We start from the raw sequence: 19950 nt of genomic DNA on the forward strand, positions 1-19950 counted from the left end.
ACTCTCATTTAAAGAACACAAATTCAGTTAACAGCAAAACTTCACAAAGAAATTGCCAGGTAAGTAAGAGTCTACTGTCTAAAGTATCTGGCCTTCCAAATCCTAAACCAACATTTCACTAAATCATTTTGCTTGCTTCAGCTTATTAAAGGAAAGGAAATAAATTACCTTTATGAAAAAATGAGATTTACTGTGGTTGTATGAGTCAGCCCAAGACGAAGTAATCAACACATTTCAAGCAATACAAAAACAGTAATTTGTTTGCTATGTTTCTTGAAGTCCCTGAATATTCTCTGAAGATAACACAGTGAATTCATGAATTTTTAAGAACTGTTGTATAAAGTGTGGAAGATGCAAACTTTCAAGACTCATATACTATATAAACCACTCATGAAAAAAATTAAGAAACAATTAAATGCTAAGCCTGCATCAGCTACATCTCTGAGAGAGTAGGAATCACAACTTCCTTGTTTCTCATTATATCCCTGGTATTCATTTTAGATACTGACATATAATAGGCACTCTGCTTGCCTGGATTTGTATTCTGAATCTACCACTACCTGTGAGATCCCAGACAAACTAGCCTGCCTCTGTTTCTCCATCTGCAAAAATGGGGTAGAATTTAACTTTTAATGTTTAACTAGTATAGATGTTGTTAGGCTGATGCTTCCTAATTTTTTTAAAAAAGACATTTTTATGGTCTCAACATTATCATGTTTATTCTTCTACAAGTTACAGAGACAAAATTTTTTTGGTAATAATTCATAATAGATACAAGCAGAAATATGGACCTATAATAGTTGTTTATCAACTTTTAACCCACTCAAAATTATCACCTCCATTTAGATGAATGCTCTCTTTTTTACATCATTAAGTGTGTATAAAAAAGGTTCCTAACTTCCAAACATGGAGACACAGTTTATACAAATTCAAATGTAAATAATGGATTTAAAGCAATCATATGGTACTACAGTGCTTATGGTATAATCCATCATCTGTTCACCATAAACGTTCCCTACAAGTAGGAAATGTTTAGGAGTTACTGTGTCAATCAGCATAGTAGAAAAGAAAATGATAATGTTATATTACTCAATGAAAGGAAAAATAAGCATACGTGCATATATCCAGTGAAGATTTCCAAGGCTAATCAAAGTACATAATCTTCCTTCGGCAGCAAAATAATTCCATCTTCCAGATTTATGGAATCTATTGCTTTCAATGCTAGCCTAAGAAAACTATATCAAAAAGAAGATATTAAAGTGGAGAAAACAACTAAACATAAGTGAGAAATTATAAATTCTACATAGGAATCTTTCTCCATAAGAAAATTCGAAAATAAGCACAGATATCCATGTATTTGCAGTGTGTCATTTAAGTAGAGTGACCTACAGAAATGCATTTTTAAAATCCTTTGTTCTTTCAATATTTTCATATTGACACTTTTTCAAATACAGTTTTTCACAATTTCTGGTATCATTTTAATAATGCATGTAATCATGGATGAAGAAAAGTATCAGTGCATATTAAGGATATATTTATTAAAGTAGCTTTGATTTGCTGATAGATATGTACATTAGCATACTTGTGGCTACAAATAAAAGCTCAGCTAGTTGAAACAGATGAAAGCTATGATTATAAAAATTTAACAAATAGTATGACTCTTTGGGAAAAGATAGTTGAACCTTGTTAAGAAAAAGGGAAAACTACCATTGGTTTCTGTAAACCAATAGTGGAAAATGCACTATATATTTAAGAAAAATAATTTGTCTTGTAGGAAAACTAAATTAATACATATTGAGGATTTTTATTCATTTGTTTTAGTAGCTTTTATTAGGATTTGTATATAAACAACCAGTAAAAATTACAGGTGGAATCAAGAAATAAACTGTAGTACAAATACAGATTCCATGGGGAAGATCCAGCTATCTTTTATAGGATTAAACAGTTAAGTAGAACAGTTAAGGAAGAGTAACTTAGATTGGAGAATAAGGAAAAAAAAGTGTTTGCAAGCAGTAGCAGTAAATGTTCTACATCTATCCATTCTTGAGCTTGTTGAGATCTATCATATGATACTATCAAAAACATAGTTGGTTATTTCCACATGTAATTTAAGCAATTACTTTCTTTAGTATAAATTGTATATGTATATATACATATATGTAAATATATAAATATATATTTCATAAATCATTCTAACAAATCTTTTCAAAATTGCTTCTCTCTTTAAAATTCAGTATTCCTAATCTGAAGAAGTTACTTTTAAAATGAAACCAATTCAGTGAATTGACCATTTCAAACTCTCCGTCACAAAACCTTTAATGGCATCACATTTGCCCTCTTTAAGTTGCCATTTACTCTTCAAAAGGGCAGTGTCTCAGTAGGTCATAGTATGTGGTAAAGCTGCATTTCTGGGAGTTATTTCGCTACAGATCTCATTTAAGAAAGTGACAAAAACAACAACAAGAACAACAAAACGGAGATGAAAACCACAGAAATCATGAAAGTAAGTAAAATATAAAGGTCCTATTCTTAAAAACTTGAGTTCTCTATAGTTTTATTTTTTGCTGTAATCACAATGCAGGTTCAGACAACTGATAAAACTCTGAATACCATACCACAGTGGCCATTTGTTGGCACTTGGTATCTAAGGAAGTAACAGTTGATAATAAGACAAAGACTGAGACATTTTGTAGCATACACATTTTTTTCCCTCTCTTAAAGATGTCATTCTTTTCAGCTCTCTTCTAGGGTTTGTTAGCAAAGATGTTACAGCAATATATTTAAGCAAATTCTTCTCAAGTTGATAAAGGGAAACTCCTGATTTTGACATTATCTAGTGACAAGAAGTTTAACATTGTAACAACTCAGTCTGGGAAAATAACATCATCCAGAATGACACAGAATCTCCTTGACCAAAGAAGACATTCCTCTGAGTCCTCTTTTTGACTAGGTCTCATCCTTGGGTCTTTTCTTAGGCCTGCCTAGCCCAGCTGTAGCAAGAATTCTGCTAAGTTAATTTAGCGAGAATCCCCCCACCCTCACTATCTGATCATACTGGCTTGTCTTCAGCAAGAATTCTGTAAGTTGGTTTTCCAAGAATCCTCCTACTCTTGAGGTCTCTTCTTAGTAATTTTCCATCCACTGACCACCCCCTGCTGTCTCTGCTGTATGCCAGGTTGAACCTCATCTGTCTCCCTTATTTCCATAGTCATGACACTTATCACAATAGTCCTGAATAAAGTCTTCATTACTATTTTTAAAAGCATTGGGGACTTCCCTGGTGGTCCAGTGGTTAAGACTTTGCACTTCCACTGCATGGGGCACAGGTTTGATCCTTGGGTGGGGAAGTTCTGCATGCCCCGTGGTGTGGCAAAAAAAAAATAAATAAAAATTTTTTAAAAGCATTGGAATATATATTTTTTTCTCTTTAACAAAGACACAGGACTTTCAAGAAGAAATTATTCTATCAATCTACTAATTTTTCAGGATCTGCCCAACTTTTACTTGTCTTTAGGGTAAAGTTAAACATAACTTTATCTGTAGATGTAAATGAGAGTTCAGGTAGATGATAAAGAGTTAGGAGTAGAAGAAAGGTAAGAAAATAGAAAAAAGAGGAGTGGAATGTTACAGGAAACTCAGAAGAGGGAGGGGATAAAGAATCATACACAAACACGGCTTTTTGTTAATGTTTCAGTTATATTTAGAAAAAACATGGCCCCATAAGTCCAATCAAGGATGAGAAACATAAATGTCTGAAATAGAAATGGGGGAGAAATTTTATATACAATGGAATACTACTCAGCCATAAAAAGAATGAAATAATGCCATTTGAAGCAATATGGATGGACCTCGAGATTATCCTACTAAGTGAAGTAAGTCAGAAAGAGAAAGACAAATATCATGCAATATCACTCATATGTGGAATCTAAAATATGACACAAATGAACTTATCTACAAAACAGAAACAGACTCCCAGACATAGAGAACAGACTTGTGGCTGCCAAAGGGGAGATGGGGTCGGGGGAGGGAGGAACTGGGAGTTTGAGACTAGCAGATGCCAACTATTATATTTAGAATGGATAAACAACAAGGTCCTACTGTATAGCACAATAAACTATACTCAATATCCTGTGATAAACTATAATGGAAAAGAATATAAAAAAGAAAGTCTATATGTGTAGAACTGAATCACTTTGCTGTACAGCAGAAATTAACACATTGTAAATCAACTATACTTCAATAAAAAAAATTTAAAAAAAAAGAAATGAGAGAGGCCAGCTGTGGAAATAACCAAAGGGGATTATGAAGAATGTGGTGACTGGGGGTGAGGGAAGGTCATATTCTTCTCATGGGAGCAGCTACTGGTCCACCCTAGTTCCCAGGTAGGAACATGGGCCAGTGTGGTTAGATTAGTTGAGTTCAAAACAAAACCAAACAAAACAGGAATCTAGTTTCTCTGGAAGAAAAGGGACTAAAAGTAATTTTAGTGTGTGGTCCCCCAGTTCAAACAATTATAGCTATAAACTGATGCAAAGGATACCCTCACAAAGAAATGTGAGTAAAAATAAACACGTTTGGAATCAGAGAACATAATTAAGTGGAATTCCCCAAAGTTTTTGATGTTCCTCAACCCTAAAGTACTCAGGCTGATTTTCTTTATAGCCAAGAGTCACGGGGGTTCCTGCCCACGTCTCACACCCCCTCATCCTTTTCTGGTTGTGAATCTAAAACACACACACAACACATACATACATTTTCAAAAAATAGTGCTCAAACATGATTGCATGTGGATTGTGATGAATAACAATACCCCAAGGATGGAAAAACTGTAAATTCAGCTTAGTTGAGCCCAAATATCTGATCCCAGTCCAGGTGACAACTAGCCCACATCAACAGCTAGTAAACAAGTGGATTATACTAACCATCTTTGTCTTCTAAGCATGAAGAATTATACAGATGATAAACAAAAACAGTAATCACTTCAGAAATACATTTTTTCTGGTTTATCTCACATTTTCGAAATAGAAGTATAACACAAAGCAACAACAATGTAATCAGAGAGAAATGAATGCACCAAAAACTCGACTTTGTAACTTGTTAGAAGAAAAGCAACATCTAAATAATTTGGAAAGAAGATCTACAGTAGAAAGGAGTTTGAAGACAGATATGAGTGTCTTCTCATATCTAAAATTGGGGCTAAAATCAATCCTGGCATAACTGAAGCTCTCAGGGAAGTGAGCATCTATTTTGCTGAAATCAGACATGAAGAATTAGATATTTGATTTCTATGGCTGTGTGCATAAATGTCCATAACATCAAAAGGATTAAGCCTATTTATGAACTGAAGTAGAATTAGGGTTTGTTGACTTAATTGGGTATGTGTGAATAACCAACAGTTTTTGTTTCAATGATATCTCTGGGCCCTTTTAATAATACCAGATAAAATATAGAGGGAAACTAATGGCAATTTCTCTCTTGATGGAAACCTATTTATTCTGGGTTTGTCAACTTACTCTATTTTTGACTGTAAAATACATAGAGGTATTTGAAACTGAAATGACTAGTGAGAATGGGAAATATATTTACAATATTAAAATGCATTTTACTCATAAAGTCAATCTGGTGATTCTGGGATCCATATATTATTAATGCCTGAAAGTCAAGAGACACATGGTATGTAATTTTCCCACATCACAGAAGCCTGTAGAAAGTTTTGGAAAAGGCCATATGTTTTTTCCTCCATTTACAAGCAGAAATGTGGTTTAACTGCTTCCCAGACAAATTATTATTTACTCTACCATTTTTTTTTTCCCCAGTGAGATGGCAATCTCAGCAATTTCCCCCACCAAAATCCCCTATATGGTCAAATCTGAATCTGTCCTGTTTAACTGAATTTCACGGTCTCTTGCTCTAATTAGGGTTGAGGAATATCTTCCCCATCAGAAAATAACTATAACTCAGAATATTTTCTCTCTCTTCTATCAGAAGGTAATTCTTCCATCAGAAGTTAATTCTTACCCTTTCCCCCCAGATTCTAGTCTTAGTGGTTATTTCTACTGCATAGCCATCTCTCCCTACCCTATCCCACAACCATATTTACCATAAAAAGGGTAGTCCAAGTTGAAAGGAATGTATTGTAGAATCTATGTACTAGCTCATAACACAGCTGCACTCTCTTACAGTAAGCTCATTTCTTTGAATCTCATATCTCTCATTTGCTCTTTGACATATAATCATTGCCAAAGAGCCCCAAATGTATAACATCAGCTTTGATTTTATAATAATACTCTGAAATAATTTATGTTCTAAGTGCCCAGGAAAGGTATAATGCATATATGTAATTTTCTATTGGACAGTCCAATCCTTGGAGCACATTCCCCTTGAATGCATATGTAATGAATGTGCACTGGAAAACGTTTATAAAATATTATACATACTAGAAATATAAAGGGTGAATACAACAATCAGTGTAAAAGTCAGAGAACTGAATCAAAACTAGAAGCAATCGACCAGTGGTTTCAGAACTTCACTGAGAATTCTCACAAGATGACAAAGGGCTTAAGGCCAGAATTTCTCCTGGCACTTACTGATCATATATAGATGGTCCAGACCTATAGCAAATATTATCTACTGCCTGGCCTGGCCTGTTCAGCTCTATCCGCAGGCCTTTGGCTTCAAATTCTGCCCTTTTTGCCACAGGACCAACGGACAGCCAAATAAAGATGACAGTAGAAAATTCCTACCTATGCATGCTCTAGTTCTAATTGTTTCTTCCCTCCTTATATCTTCATAGGCTACTTTTTCTTTTTCAGTCCCTGGGGAGGAAATAATCCTTTAAGATCTTCTATATTTCCTTTGCTTTCCCCTCTACTTGGACACATTTTAAATCTCATATTTAAACACACACACATACACATACCCTTTAACACCTTTTTTATTTTTTATTTTTTTTGGCGGTACGCGGGCCTCTCACTGTTGTGTCCTCTCCCGTTGCGGAGCACAGGCTCCGGACGCGCAGGCTCAGCGGCCATGGCTCACGGGCCCAGCCGCTCCACAGCATGTGGGATCCTCCCAGACCGGGGCATGAACCTGTGTCCCCTGCATCGGCAGGTGGACTCTCAACCACTGCACCACCAGGGAAGCCCTAACACCTATTTTTAATATTTAATAAACACATACTTAATATTTCTTTGGTATTGCCCTCTTTCATTTACTTCCACACTTATTTACAGATTCACTTTACACACCCTGCTCCCAATTCTCAGGTCCTTAACACCTTAACAACTTCCGCCCATATCACTTGCATGAAACTGAACTCACAAAGGTAGCCCATCATCTTATCCTTTGAAGTCAAAGGACTTTCTCAGTCCTTGTTTTTCTTTACTGTTTAGCAGCAGTGGAGATTGCTCACCAATGTTGATTTCTACGTCCTACTGTTGTCTTATACCTTCCTTACCCTGTATTCCCAAGGCAGGAATGCTCAGGGCTGTGAAACGGGCTCTCTTCTCTCCTTCTGTACTTTCCCTCCCTCGGTGATCTTATCCTCTCCTTTGGTACTATGCTGTTTCTGCAAATGACTCCTGCACCTCTATGCCTAACGGTGGCCTTTCCCCCAACTGCCCACTTGATAGGAATGTCCTGTAGAAAATTAGAATATCTTCCCTCTCACTTAGAATCTGCTGGGTTCAAACTTAACACTTTCTTCTTGAAATAAACACATTTTTCTGTCCTTTTTCTGTTTAGGGGATTTCTTTTTTTCCAAGTTACCTAAATTTAAAATTTTGGATCACTCATTGGGCCAATTAATTTTCCTACTCATATCCTATCAAATAATATGCTTACTCTCCCTGCATGTTCTTTTCCATTCTACTATGTTTCTGTATTTTAGGATCTATATTATGCCTTGTGCCTGTACTATTTTATTTTCTTTTTAAAGAGAGAAGGCAATTTTTTTTTTTTAAATTTTATTTGTTTATATTTGGCTGCATTGGGTCATTGTTGCTGCGTGTGGGCTTTCTCTAGTTGCAGCGAGCGGACTTCTCACTGTGGTGGCTTCACTTGTTACGAGCACAGGCTCTAGGTGTGTAGGCTTCAGTAGTTGTGGCTTGTGGGCTCTAGAGCGCAGGCTCAGTAGCTGTGGCGCACAGGCTTAGTTGCTCCGTGGCATGTGGGATCTTCCCGGATGAAGGCTCGAACCTGTGTCCCCTGCATTGGCAAGCGGATTCTTAACCACTGCGCCACCAGGGAAGTCCTGCCTATATTATTTCAATGACCTTTTATTTGGTTTTCTCAAAGCTGCATCTGTCATTTCTACTTTCCCAAATGAAACACACATTCTTCATCACATCGGATAAATTACCACTTTCATTATGTCATCCTGCTGAACGCAACCCTGGAATACAAACTCCTCATTCTCAGTATGGTATTCAATGTCCTTCATCTGGTTTTATATGATTTTTCAGTTCTATCTTCCCCCACTCCTCCCCTCTGCCCCCCACCATGGGCAATATTAATCACATCTGCTTACTCTTCCTTGGGTATAGTTCATGCTTTCTAAGCTCGTGTCTTTGTTCATGCATATGCCTCTACCTGCCAGAATTCTCTCTTTTCTCTTCCTGCTAAAAACTTCACCTATAAACCTCCAATCATTTCAAGATTCTCTAAGTTTGTCAACTGTGACTCAATGCCTTCTAGGATCAGCCCAGTTGAAAGTTTTTTTTTTTTTTTTTTTTTTTGCGGTACGCAGGCCTCTCACTGTTGTGGCCTCTCCCGTTGCGGAGCAGAGGCTCCGGACGCGCAGGCTCAGCGGCCATGGCTCACGGGCCCAGCTGCTCCGCGGCATATGGGATCCTCCCAGACCAGGGCACGAACCCGTGTCTCCTGCATCGGCAGGCGGACTCTCAACCACTGCGCCACCAGGGAAGCCCTGAAACTTTTTTTTTCTCCTGTGCACTTTTCCAGCACGTAGCTTCTGTCACTCACAGAGCACTTTTTTTTTTTTTTTTTTTTGTGGTATGTGGGCCTCTCACTGTTGTGGCCTCTCCCGTTGCGGAGCACAGGCTCCAGACGCGCAGGCTTAGCGGCCATGGCTCATGGACCCAGCTGCTCCGCGGCATGTGGGACCTTCCCAGACCGGGATACGAACCTGTGTCCCCTGCATCGGCAGGCGGACTCTCAACCACTGCGCCACCAGGGAAGCCCCCACAGAGCACTTATTATACAGCATCTTTTACTGCCTTGAAGTATGAGGATTTGGATCCCTGGTTCTTTCCCCCACTTTCCCCCCGCATTAGATAGTACATTTCTCAAGGTCAGGGTTAATGTTTCACAAGTTGGAAATCCTACTGCGCTTGGCGTAGAATTTTACACAATGTTAGAACTTAATAATAATAATTAAAAAGTTGAATGAATTCAGACCAAAAACAATTACATGCAGAAAAATACAAAATATAAAGAAATATAATTCCTCATTATGAGGAATTACTCTCTTCTAACTCTGGAATTTCCTAAAAGCCAAGTAGAACTGGGTGACTTTGTACTTTGCAAATTCCCCATCCTTCACATTTTACGGAAAATTTAAAAACCTATAAATTAATGCAGAATTTGGCTCACTTCCCACAGGAGGAACAAAACCATTTCATTTTAATGTTCTCTCTAGTCCTCAAGAGTCAGCAGTTTTTGATGTGAGTAAACGGGAGAGAAGACAGAGAAAAGTGTTGTCTTTTTAAAGTAACCTCCACAGAAAGATCAATTTTATTTATAAAAATGGAAAACTGAAAGTGGAAAAACCTAAAATGGCAATTTTGGTAAAGAGTTTTCCCACTACAAAAATGTTTGTCTAAATGTGCACTTAAATAAATATACTTCTCTAAATGTGCACTTCAGTAAATGACGATGTATTCAATACCCCTGATGAAGAAACAATATCAGAGTCTAACATTTCAAGTTATATGTGCCTGCTAACTGACAAAGGATTAATCTCCAAAATATACAAGCATCTCATGCAGCTTAATATCAAAAAAACAAACAACCCAATCTAAAAATGGGCAGAAGACCTAAATAGACATTTCTCCAAAGAAGATACACAGATTGCCAACAAACAAATGAAAGGATGCTCAACATCACTAATCATCAGAGAAATGTAAATCAAAACCTCAATGAGGTACCACTTCACACCGGTCAGAATTGCCATCATCAAAAAATCTACAAACAATAAATGCTGGAGAGGGTGTGGAGGAAAGGGAAACCTCTTGCACTGTCGGTGGGAATGTAAATTGATACAGCCACTATGGAGAACAGTATGGAGGTGCCTTAAAAAACTAAAAATAGAACTACCATATGACCCAGCAATCTCACTATTGGGCATATACCCTGAGAAAACCATAACTCAAAAAGAGTCATGTACCACAATGTTCATTGCAGCACTATTTATAATAGCCAGGACATGGAAGCAACCTATGTGTCCATCGACAGATGAATGGATAAAGAAGACGTGGCACATATATACATTGGAATATTACTCAGCCATAAAAAGAAATGAAACTGAGTTATTTGTAGTGAGGTGGATGGACCTAGAGTCTGTCATACAGAGTGAAATAAGTCAGAAAGAGAACAACAAATACCATATGCTAACACATATTTATGGAATCTGAAAAAAAAAATGGTTCTGATGAACCTAGGGGCAGGACAGGAATAAAGACGCAGATGTAGAGAATGGACTTGAGGACATGGGGACGGGGAAGGGTAAACTGGGACAAAGTGAGAGATTAACACTGACATATGTACACTACCAAATGTAAAATAGATAGCTAGTGGGAAGCAGCTACATAGCACAGAGAGATCAGCTCGGTGTTTTGTGATCCTCTAGAGGGGTGGCATAGGGAGGGTGGGAGGGACAAGCACGAGGGAGGAGATATGGGGATATATGTATACGTATAGCTCATTCACTTTGTTATACAGCAGAAACTAACACACCCTTGTGGAGCAATTATACTCCAATAAAGATGTTAAAAAAATAAAGTTGTATGTGCCTGCTGATTTAGATTTCTTTATTTTAGCATTTGGTCACTGGAATTCTTTGAATATGAATAACCCTAAAAGTCAATTAATAATTTTCAAGTAAGTTGTATGGAAAAATAAGACTTTCGTAGAAGAAAAAAATACAGAGCAATTCATCAAGGGACATACTGAAGAAATGGAATAGGTATTTTACTAAGAGAGGAATTCATCTCACAGATAATCAGCAATCTTCTTAATACAGTAAGTAGGCAGTACACAGGGTTGCAATAAAAAATTTTACTTCACATAGTCATGGCCTGACATGAGCACTGCTGAAAACTCCACAGAGGACCCCGACATACAGCTACAGACTGTTGTAGCTGAAACTAAACAACAGAAGAAAATGCTTTATGAAAAATAAGAATAAGATTAGATTACCATGTAGACAAGAAAAATAGAAAAGATAGTGAAACTACTTAAACAGGGAATAAGAGTTGAGGTCTGTTTACCATGTTCTCATATAAACAGGTAACTGAAATTTATTAAGTACAGAAATAACAAAGAATGTTTTTATGACAAAGGGAATAAACAGCTATGAGCAAGATAAATGTCAGATGGATGTTTTAATTTAGATCACATGCTAACTGCTAATAATTCATGACATGGGGCTATTGTTTAAATAGGTCTCTTCATTTCAGAATAGAAACCTGTGCTATTGTTAAGGTTTACATTTTTATCAGTCTTGTCTTGGTGGCATCCTACTTACCAAATTATGTACAGAAAACCAAACACAAGTCATAAAACAGATTAGGGAAATATCACATCTGTTGATCATCAACTGTAACATCATTTACTTATTGTTAAATATAGACTTCATATCTTATCCAAGTCTATAAAATACTTAGTTTATTGTTACCAGAGAAGAGGAATCTCATTTGAATAAATGCATTTTTCAAAAGCAATCTGCGGCATGTTTATGAAGAAATTTTTTGGGGTTTCAGAAAAAGCGGCTTCGAGTTGGAGATTAAATATTGATTTTATGATTCGGCCAGCCTTTAAAATAAATAATCTTATAAGTCAGGTCTAAATCTTGTGGTGCCTCATTTTCTTTTTCATTTTGGAGGTCAGGTCAGAGAGTTCAGATAGCACTTTTCTCCCTAATCCACTACAATGTGCTGAAGACGGCCATCTGATCAACCACTTAACCAAAAATAAAAGTGACACTCAAGGGACTGCTACTCGATGAATAAAGGTTGAACTTACCATCATTTAGTATATATAGTCAGAGCATTATATCATTCTATTAATCATTCTATTATTGATTCTATCAATCAATTCTATTAATCAAAGAAGGGAAGGGAAGGTAAGGAAGGAAAGGAAAGGAATGGGAAGGAGGATAAGGAAGTCAGTCAGTCAGACAAAAAATCCTGATTCCTGTCTTCAGTGAACTTCTAAGTTTAAGGTCTCAAGTTCAACCCTTTTCTTAGAAATGCTACACAAGATGCCCAACTCAGGCATTTACAAAGCTGTGCCTCCTGCATACCTCCCCCTGCTCCTCCTAATTTCCTTTTCCTGCTCCATTTTTCTCCAAAGCACTTATTGCCGTCAGACATACTATGTATTTTATTTATCTGCTTCTGCTCTGTCTCCTCACCACTAGACTATATCCTCGTAAGGGGCAGAGACTCTTGTCAATTTTGTTCACTGCCGTGTATCCAGTGCCTGGAATAGTGTCTGGCACTTAATAGATGCTCAGTAAATATTTAATGAATAAATGAGAGGACCATTATGATTTTGTTTTTCTAGACTTCTGGCTTGCATTTTCTCTCTAAGATACAACTGCATTTTTTCCGTCAAGCTTTCTCTTATACACACAACAACCTGGGTTACAATGTGATTCCACTTATTAGCTGTGATACTGGGTGAGTTATTCATTTCTCTGAACTTCAGCAGAATGAGGATCACAGAAGTATCTGTGGGTTGTTGTGAGAAATAAATGAGAGAATTCACTTGAGGTATTTAGCATGATGCTTGACACATAACAAGTGTTTAATAAATTTTAGTGCTTATTATTCTTCTTCCAACTATGAAATTATTTTCTTCTGTTGCAAACAGCTTACCGATTCTTAAAGTACCTCATAATTAACGAAACTGGGACATTTAGATTCAGGGGCTAAGGTTACATGTGGTTGAGTCTCTTGATCAAAAAGCTACTTCCTGTGTGGGTTGCTTTCAGGAAGCATTAATCCTCCCCTTGTTCCACACTGTATTTCAATTAGTTGATTATGTTCAGTCTTGTCTGCTACACTGTGTGGTCTTTTAGGGTATGAAATCTCTGTATCCTATCACAACGCAGGTACTCTATAGACCTTTGTCCAATAGATGAGTTACTGTAAAGAAATGGGACTGATTCCATTATTTGTAGTCCCATCACACGTGCACTTTCATTACTGTTTGAAAATTACATTTCTCAATAGACGGCGTAGATCCAGAGAGCAGGGTAGAGGTTTTAGTGTTGCAGAGTGATGCAGAGCAGTGTGGATGAGAATAAAAGCAATGTCCTGGAATTCAATGATATACTGTGAATAAAAAAGTGCTGAGAAGACCGATACAAAACCAGTTCTTATTCTCTCGTAAATGGTTACTCTATTTCAATAGCAATGATCTAATTTATGGAAGTGTGACTACCCAGGGAAAAATTCTAATAAAAAATACTTGATAAAGTTGGAAAGCACAGTTACTAGAAATGAGGACTGTGGAATAGGGAAGAGGCATGCAGCTTGAGGTCTGACAACACGTAAGAATCACTGAGTTGTTAGTCTGAAGGTATGTAAGACCACAGCAAAAATACTTTCAAAGAACTCATTTTAAAAGTCATCCAAATGCAAAATATCTAATAATGCTAAAACCTGTGTTCAAATGATAAAAATGTATGGTGCTTCACACAGGGTAGTAAACAGCCATTTGTACCTCTGGAAAAAGAAAGAAGCTTGAGACAGGCATATTTTATGGTTGAATCAGCCACTTAACACGTATTCAAAATAAGAGATCAGAGAGAAAAACACCAGTATCACAAGGTTTCTATGTCTAAAACTCTCACATGCTGTGAGTCCATCCCTTTGAATAATGCTTCTCATTAGGAAGGTACTTACATTAGGCCTCAGCTTGGCTGCCAGATCATAATACTTCTCGGCTGCTTCATTGAGGCTAGCCTGCCTGTTAAAGAAAACAAAAACAAAAACTATATCATTTAGTTAAAAATTTTAGATAGGTGAACAGAATCATTATGTAGCAAAATAATATTAACTTTAAAAAAATTACAATCATGCCAATCAAATAATATGGTGATTAAGCAGAAAAATATCAGTAAAAATTGAATGCACACAATGTACTTGTCATGATCTTTAAGTCACTGTAAATAATATCTCAACCTAATCCTACTCAGTAGGCATTATTTTAAATTTACACGTTAGGAATTCAAAATGTTATTTTCCTTTTCCAAGATAATACAGATAGTATGTCACAGGGTTGGGATTCTCCTGTTTCAATATGATGTCCTAGAAAAATCTTAACTCTTAAAAATAAACTGTCAAGATTACTATTTAGTTGCTTTTGTTTTATGAAAATAGTAAGCATTTTCAGGTTTTAGGAAAAAAAAAAAATCTATCTAGAAAGCTACTTTCTTTACAGTCCAGGAGGGGAACTTTCCATTGTGTGTAGTTTACCTGGAAAAAAAAAAAAAAAGGCCAGCCTCTCCCTCCCTTTGCTCTCTCGCCACCAGGGTGGGCACATGATGTAGCCTCAGCTAATGGGATGTTCTTGCTTAGGACTTTCATTCCTGAGCAAATGACAGAAAGATGAGAGGATGGCTAGAATTTGCTCACAGAGACAGTGGTGGAGGCACCAGGGGTATATCCTGGTCAGAGTCTTCCTGTAAAGAACTGCTACTGGATGTCCTGCATCTTTGCAGGAAGAGTCTGGGGCTACTTGATTTCATGCCAGTTCAAGCTATGTCTTCCAGTCTATAGTGAATTCTGTAGTTCCCACAGCCTTCAAATAGCTACAGTCAGTTTTTCTTAATTACTACCAAATACCATGAGTGGCACAGGTGACTTACACAAATAAGATGCAGACTAAACTTTATAGATAAGTTTGTGCACTGTCTATTCTTGCAATTCACAGCAAACTCCCTGGTTCAGCCAATTGGTTAACAGAAGAAATCAAATCTCTTGAGTCCCGAAGAAGCTCAGCCAATTAACCATCAAAACATTATGCTTGGGGCTTCCCTGGTGGCGCAGTGGTTGAGAATCTGCCTGCTAATGCAGGGGACACGGGTTCGAGCCCTGGTCTGGGAAGATCCCACATGCCACGGAGCAACTGGGCCCGTGAGCCACAACTGCTCAGCCTGCACGTCTGGAGCCTGTGCTCTGCAGTAAGAGAGGCCGCGATAGTGAGAGGCCCGTGCACTGCGATGAAGAGTGGCCCCCACTTGCCACAACTAGAGAAAGCCCTCGTACAGAAACGAAGACCCAACACAGCAAAAATAAAAATAAATTAATTAATAAACTCCTACCCCCAACATCTTCTTTAAAAAAAAAAACAACAAAAACATTATGCTTTTTGATCATGCCATGCTGCTTTCTGAAAACCTTCCAAGATGGTAGATAATAAAAGCTAGAAGCTCTTGCAGGTTACACTGTAGTCTGGTGACCATATTTGTGTAGAAAAGAAATGCTATAGAAAAAGAACAAATTCAACTTCAGATGATGTGTATAGCACAACTATAGTGTGAACAATAGTAGTTAAAGCCGTGCGGTCCTGCAGTTAAAATGGAGTCTTGAAACTGTGATGTGAAGAACGTTTTGAGACAAGAAGATTGCAAAGAGGTCAGGAATAAAGAGGAGAAACAAAAATTAACTTTCTCAATTAGAAAACCACTTCTCTCTTTAAAAGAGAAGGCAAACTAGCCATACCTATAAAATTGAATTTGCACTTTGGTCAAGACACATAAAAATTATAAAGACATATGGCATGCAACCATATAAACTATAGGAATAAGTGAAGATAACATTTCTCTGGAGAGCAGGACATATTTTTCTAATTTTTAAAGGAAAAATAATTAGAAACACTGCTATTTTTAATGGGGTTATAGAGAAAGTAAAAGTCCTTGACTTAAGACTCTACTGGACTTACGACATGTTACAAAGTGCTGTTGCAATTTATATTCTCATAAATGTTGAAGTTCAATTTCAATATGTCAAGAAAAGTACTTCAGTCTGGTATGAAACAGTAAAAATTCTCTCGCTAGGGTATTTAATGAAGGTTCCCTAAACCAAACTATAGAATCACTTTGGTTCAGATTCATTTGGAAATTTGAACCAGAATTCATTAGGTCATGCCCTGGAAAGGTTTTCTCCAGAGGAAAATAAAAGGCATGGAGTAGGAAATTAGAGTAACTTAATTCTACAAAGAAGTAAGTTACTTTGAAGCAAGATCAACCAATAGATGTCTAACATAGAAAGTATGGTGACCATTAATATTCATCTTTATGGACACTCAGATTCATGAGGTAGATAAGGATCAAAAGAGAAACTCAGGAATTCACTAGGTAAAATGCCTTTAAAATAATAATCAATGAAATTGAAAAAAGGTTTTTTCCCCCTAAAAAGGTTATTAGTTTTTCAAGCCTTCACTGTCTTCAGTCTTTTTTAATTCCCAAAGGAAATATCTAGTTTAGAAGACTTGATGTAGAATTGATGATATTCTAATGAAATAAGAAAATACAATAGAATTTATTATATTTGTCATATAACTGTGAAAATTAATTTTGATTCTAGGACTTTTCTTCTAATATTAAATGGATTTTACTGACTACTAGGCACTTATGGCAACACATGGAAAACTGTAGGGAAAAGAGTATGTCAGTTCTATCCACTGAATCTTCCTGAATATCCTTGTTTTACTCTCTACAGAGAAAACTCATGAGGAACTCTCCAATGTCTACTTTATGGTGTAAGCTGTACTGCATACTCCCCCCTCTGCAAGAAGCATCCTGGGAGTACTTAATAAATCTTAATGCAAAAATGATTGAATCATTAGTCAACATTTGAAAACTGAGGAAATTAGCAATATCCTGCCAGTTGCTTAGGGGATTCTAGTAAACACCCTAGAACCTCAACCACTGGATTGTTAGAGATTGATTATAGGACTCAGGTTCCAAAGACTATTGGGATCAAACTATTTATAGAAACTGATAAAATATACTTTTCCTGAATACCCATATTTCTTTTCTTTGTTCACTATTTCTTTTCTGAGATAGTAAATTCTCTATGTATCACTTACAAAATTCCATGGATTGATTACTCTGTTTTCCAGTTTCAACAATATTATGAATCTATTGCTATTATTGCTATTATTAACCACATTTCAAAGATGGTTAAAATGAGGCTTAGAGAAGCTGACAGTCCCCCAAGGCAACGCAGCTGGTAAGTGGTTGAGCTCAGAATCAAGGGCTCTAAAATAAAATATCTGAATCACAGAATCATGCTGCTATCTTTGTGAGCGCCGGATGTATCAGAATGACATGTGGTACATTGCTCTGTGGCAGATGACCACAACAATTCTTACATAAAATACTAAGAAAGCAATAAAGCATGCTTCTTGATTATTATGCTTAAAAGCGATAATTTAAAGTAAGGAATGAGATTTGAAAAGGGAAGAATATGAAAAAAAGAAAAGGGGAGAATATGGAGAATATTTGCAATGATAGGTTTTACATCCTTCCAATTTTAACTCCCAAACTGATAGAAGTGAACTTCACCAGACACAGCTGAGCAGAGGATAGTTTTAAGAACAAACAGCAAGGGGCTTCCCTGTTGGGGTAGTGGTTGAGAGTCCGCCTGCCGATGCAGAGGACGCGGGTTCGTGCCCTGGTCTGGGAAGATCCCACATGCCTCAGAGCGGCTGGGCCCATGAGCCATGGCCACTGAGCCTGCTCGTCCGGAGCCTGTGCTCGGCAATGGAAGAGGCCACAACAGTGAGAGGCCCGCGTACCGCAAAAAACAAACAAACAGTGAAATGCACTATAGTATTTTGCCGCATGTACTTCACCCTCTCCCATAAAGAGGGGAAGAGTAGGAATTCAGGCGAAAGGCAAGGAAATAGGGAATGAGAAAAAGCAAGAAGAGTATTTGGATACTTACTTTCTTACCCCCCACATCTCCTATTTTGGGGGGTGGTGGTCACAATCAGACAGAGAAGGGGATCATAAGTTTCCCACGTGTCCAAGTAGAAGACTCAGAAGGTGAGTAAAGGGGAAAGTAGTTGGCTCTGCCAAGAGATCTCCGAGGCTGTATGTAGATAACCTTGTGTTCTGGCCACAGTATACTTTACAAAAGCCAGGAATGAGATGGTAAGAAAAGTTACTCTTACCAGGAAACTACACTGGGTCCAGATGGGTGACTACCCTCATCTAACATGTCACCCTGAGTCAACATTATGTCCCTTATCTAAAGAATAAAGATTAAATCACCATGCCAACAACAGACATCAACTGGAGACTGATACAGTGGCTCCTTTCTTATTAACTCCTGTCCATCACATATGTAGGGCCCTCTCCCTCTGCATATTATCTGTGGCCTCTCAGGGCCACAAAAGGTAAGGAGGTAGAAAAAGCCAGATGGTATTTGTAAACTAGATTATGAAGTAAACCTTGACTTCTGAAGAAATCACTGGGTTGCGCTGATTATATTTTTAAAGTCTTTAGATTCAGTTTTTCTGCCATCAGTGAAAAACCAGGTTCAGAGTGAAAACAAATAGTAACAAAAGTCACAAACAAATGTCATCATTTAATTACTACAGAATTCCATTTTTGCACATGGGACTATGAAACTTACATCTGTTAAAAAATATAGAAATATATTTCATACAGCTAATTCTTCTCTTTGGTATTATTTTATGACATAAAAGTATCTTTTGGAACACAGGTTTAGGGCCCAATATTCTTACAAGAAAAGATACATAAGAGAAATTTGGGGGGCCTCCCTGGTGGCGCAAGTGGTTGAGAGTCCGCCTGCCGATGCAGGGGATACGGGTTCGTGCCCCGGTCTGGGAGGATCCCATATGCCGCGGAGCGGCTGGGCCCGTGAGCCATGGCCGCTGAGCCTGCGCGTCCGGAGCCTGTGCTCCGCAACGGGGGAGGCCACAACAGTGAGAGGCCCGCATACCGCAAAAAAAAAAAAAAAAAAAAAGAGAAATTTGGGAATCAGTTACGTTATGAAACAACTTAATATACCCCGTAAACTGTTTGAGGAGATTCTGATTAAAAGACTCATTTGCAATTACCTACATTTTTATGTATTCTGTGAGAATTATAAAATTAAAGGTTGGTATATTTTAAATTACTTCCTTGAAAAAATATAGAAAATAAAAACTCAAGTAGCATTTAGAAGACTCTCTTTAACTACAATTATTAATGGTTGTGAATTGTCAGTTTTGAATTACAATTATTTAATATGGATGATAACCACTGTTTGACTCATACGAAAGACAATATTTTATTTAAGTCTTGGTGATCATTTTCAAGGATAACTTATGAGGATTTTTTTTTTAAACTAGAGAGCCATTTGTTCCTGTATCATGAAAGTAAGGTGAAACAGTAGCTGATGTTTCCTGTGCTCTTGCCAACTTGATAAACTTACACTTAGCTTTAAGTTACTCAAAGCAGAGGTAAATTTTAATTCTAGTTGATAAACTGTACAGTAGTAATAGAAGTAGAACTGAAATAAACACGGACATAAAAATGTATGGGGCTTCCCTGGTGGCGCAGTGGTTGAGAGTCCACCTGCCGATGCAGGGGACACAGGTTCGTGCCCCAGTCCGGGAAGATCCCACATGCCGCGGAGCGGCTGGGCCCGTGAGCCATGGCCGCTGAGCCTGCGCGTCCGGAGCCTG

At 37.4% G+C, this 19950-nt stretch overlaps 1 protein-coding gene across 3 annotated transcripts in view; it reads right to left on the bottom strand.

The window, feature by feature from the left end:
• The window catches only part of TMTC2 (transmembrane O-mannosyltransferase targeting cadherins 2), a 423341-nt gene that overhangs the window by 39127 nt on the left and 364264 nt on the right, over positions 1-19950 (bottom strand). For 2 of the 3 annotated variants that reach the window (XM_060112322.1, XM_060112321.1), the window contains one exon: positions 14151-14214. In XM_060112322.1, coding sequence (XP_059968305.1) covers positions 14151-14214 — 64 coding nt within the window. Of the gene's footprint in view, positions 1-12937; positions 12972-14150; positions 14215-19950 lie in introns of those variants that run through there. The other variant, XM_060112324.1, reaches the window with a different exon arrangement.

This window comes from Mesoplodon densirostris, chromosome 11 (assembly GCF_025265405.1).
Source record: "Mesoplodon densirostris isolate mMesDen1 chromosome 11, mMesDen1 primary haplotype, whole genome shotgun sequence".
Classification (NCBI taxonomy): domain Eukaryota; kingdom Metazoa; phylum Chordata; class Mammalia; order Artiodactyla; family Ziphiidae; genus Mesoplodon; species Mesoplodon densirostris.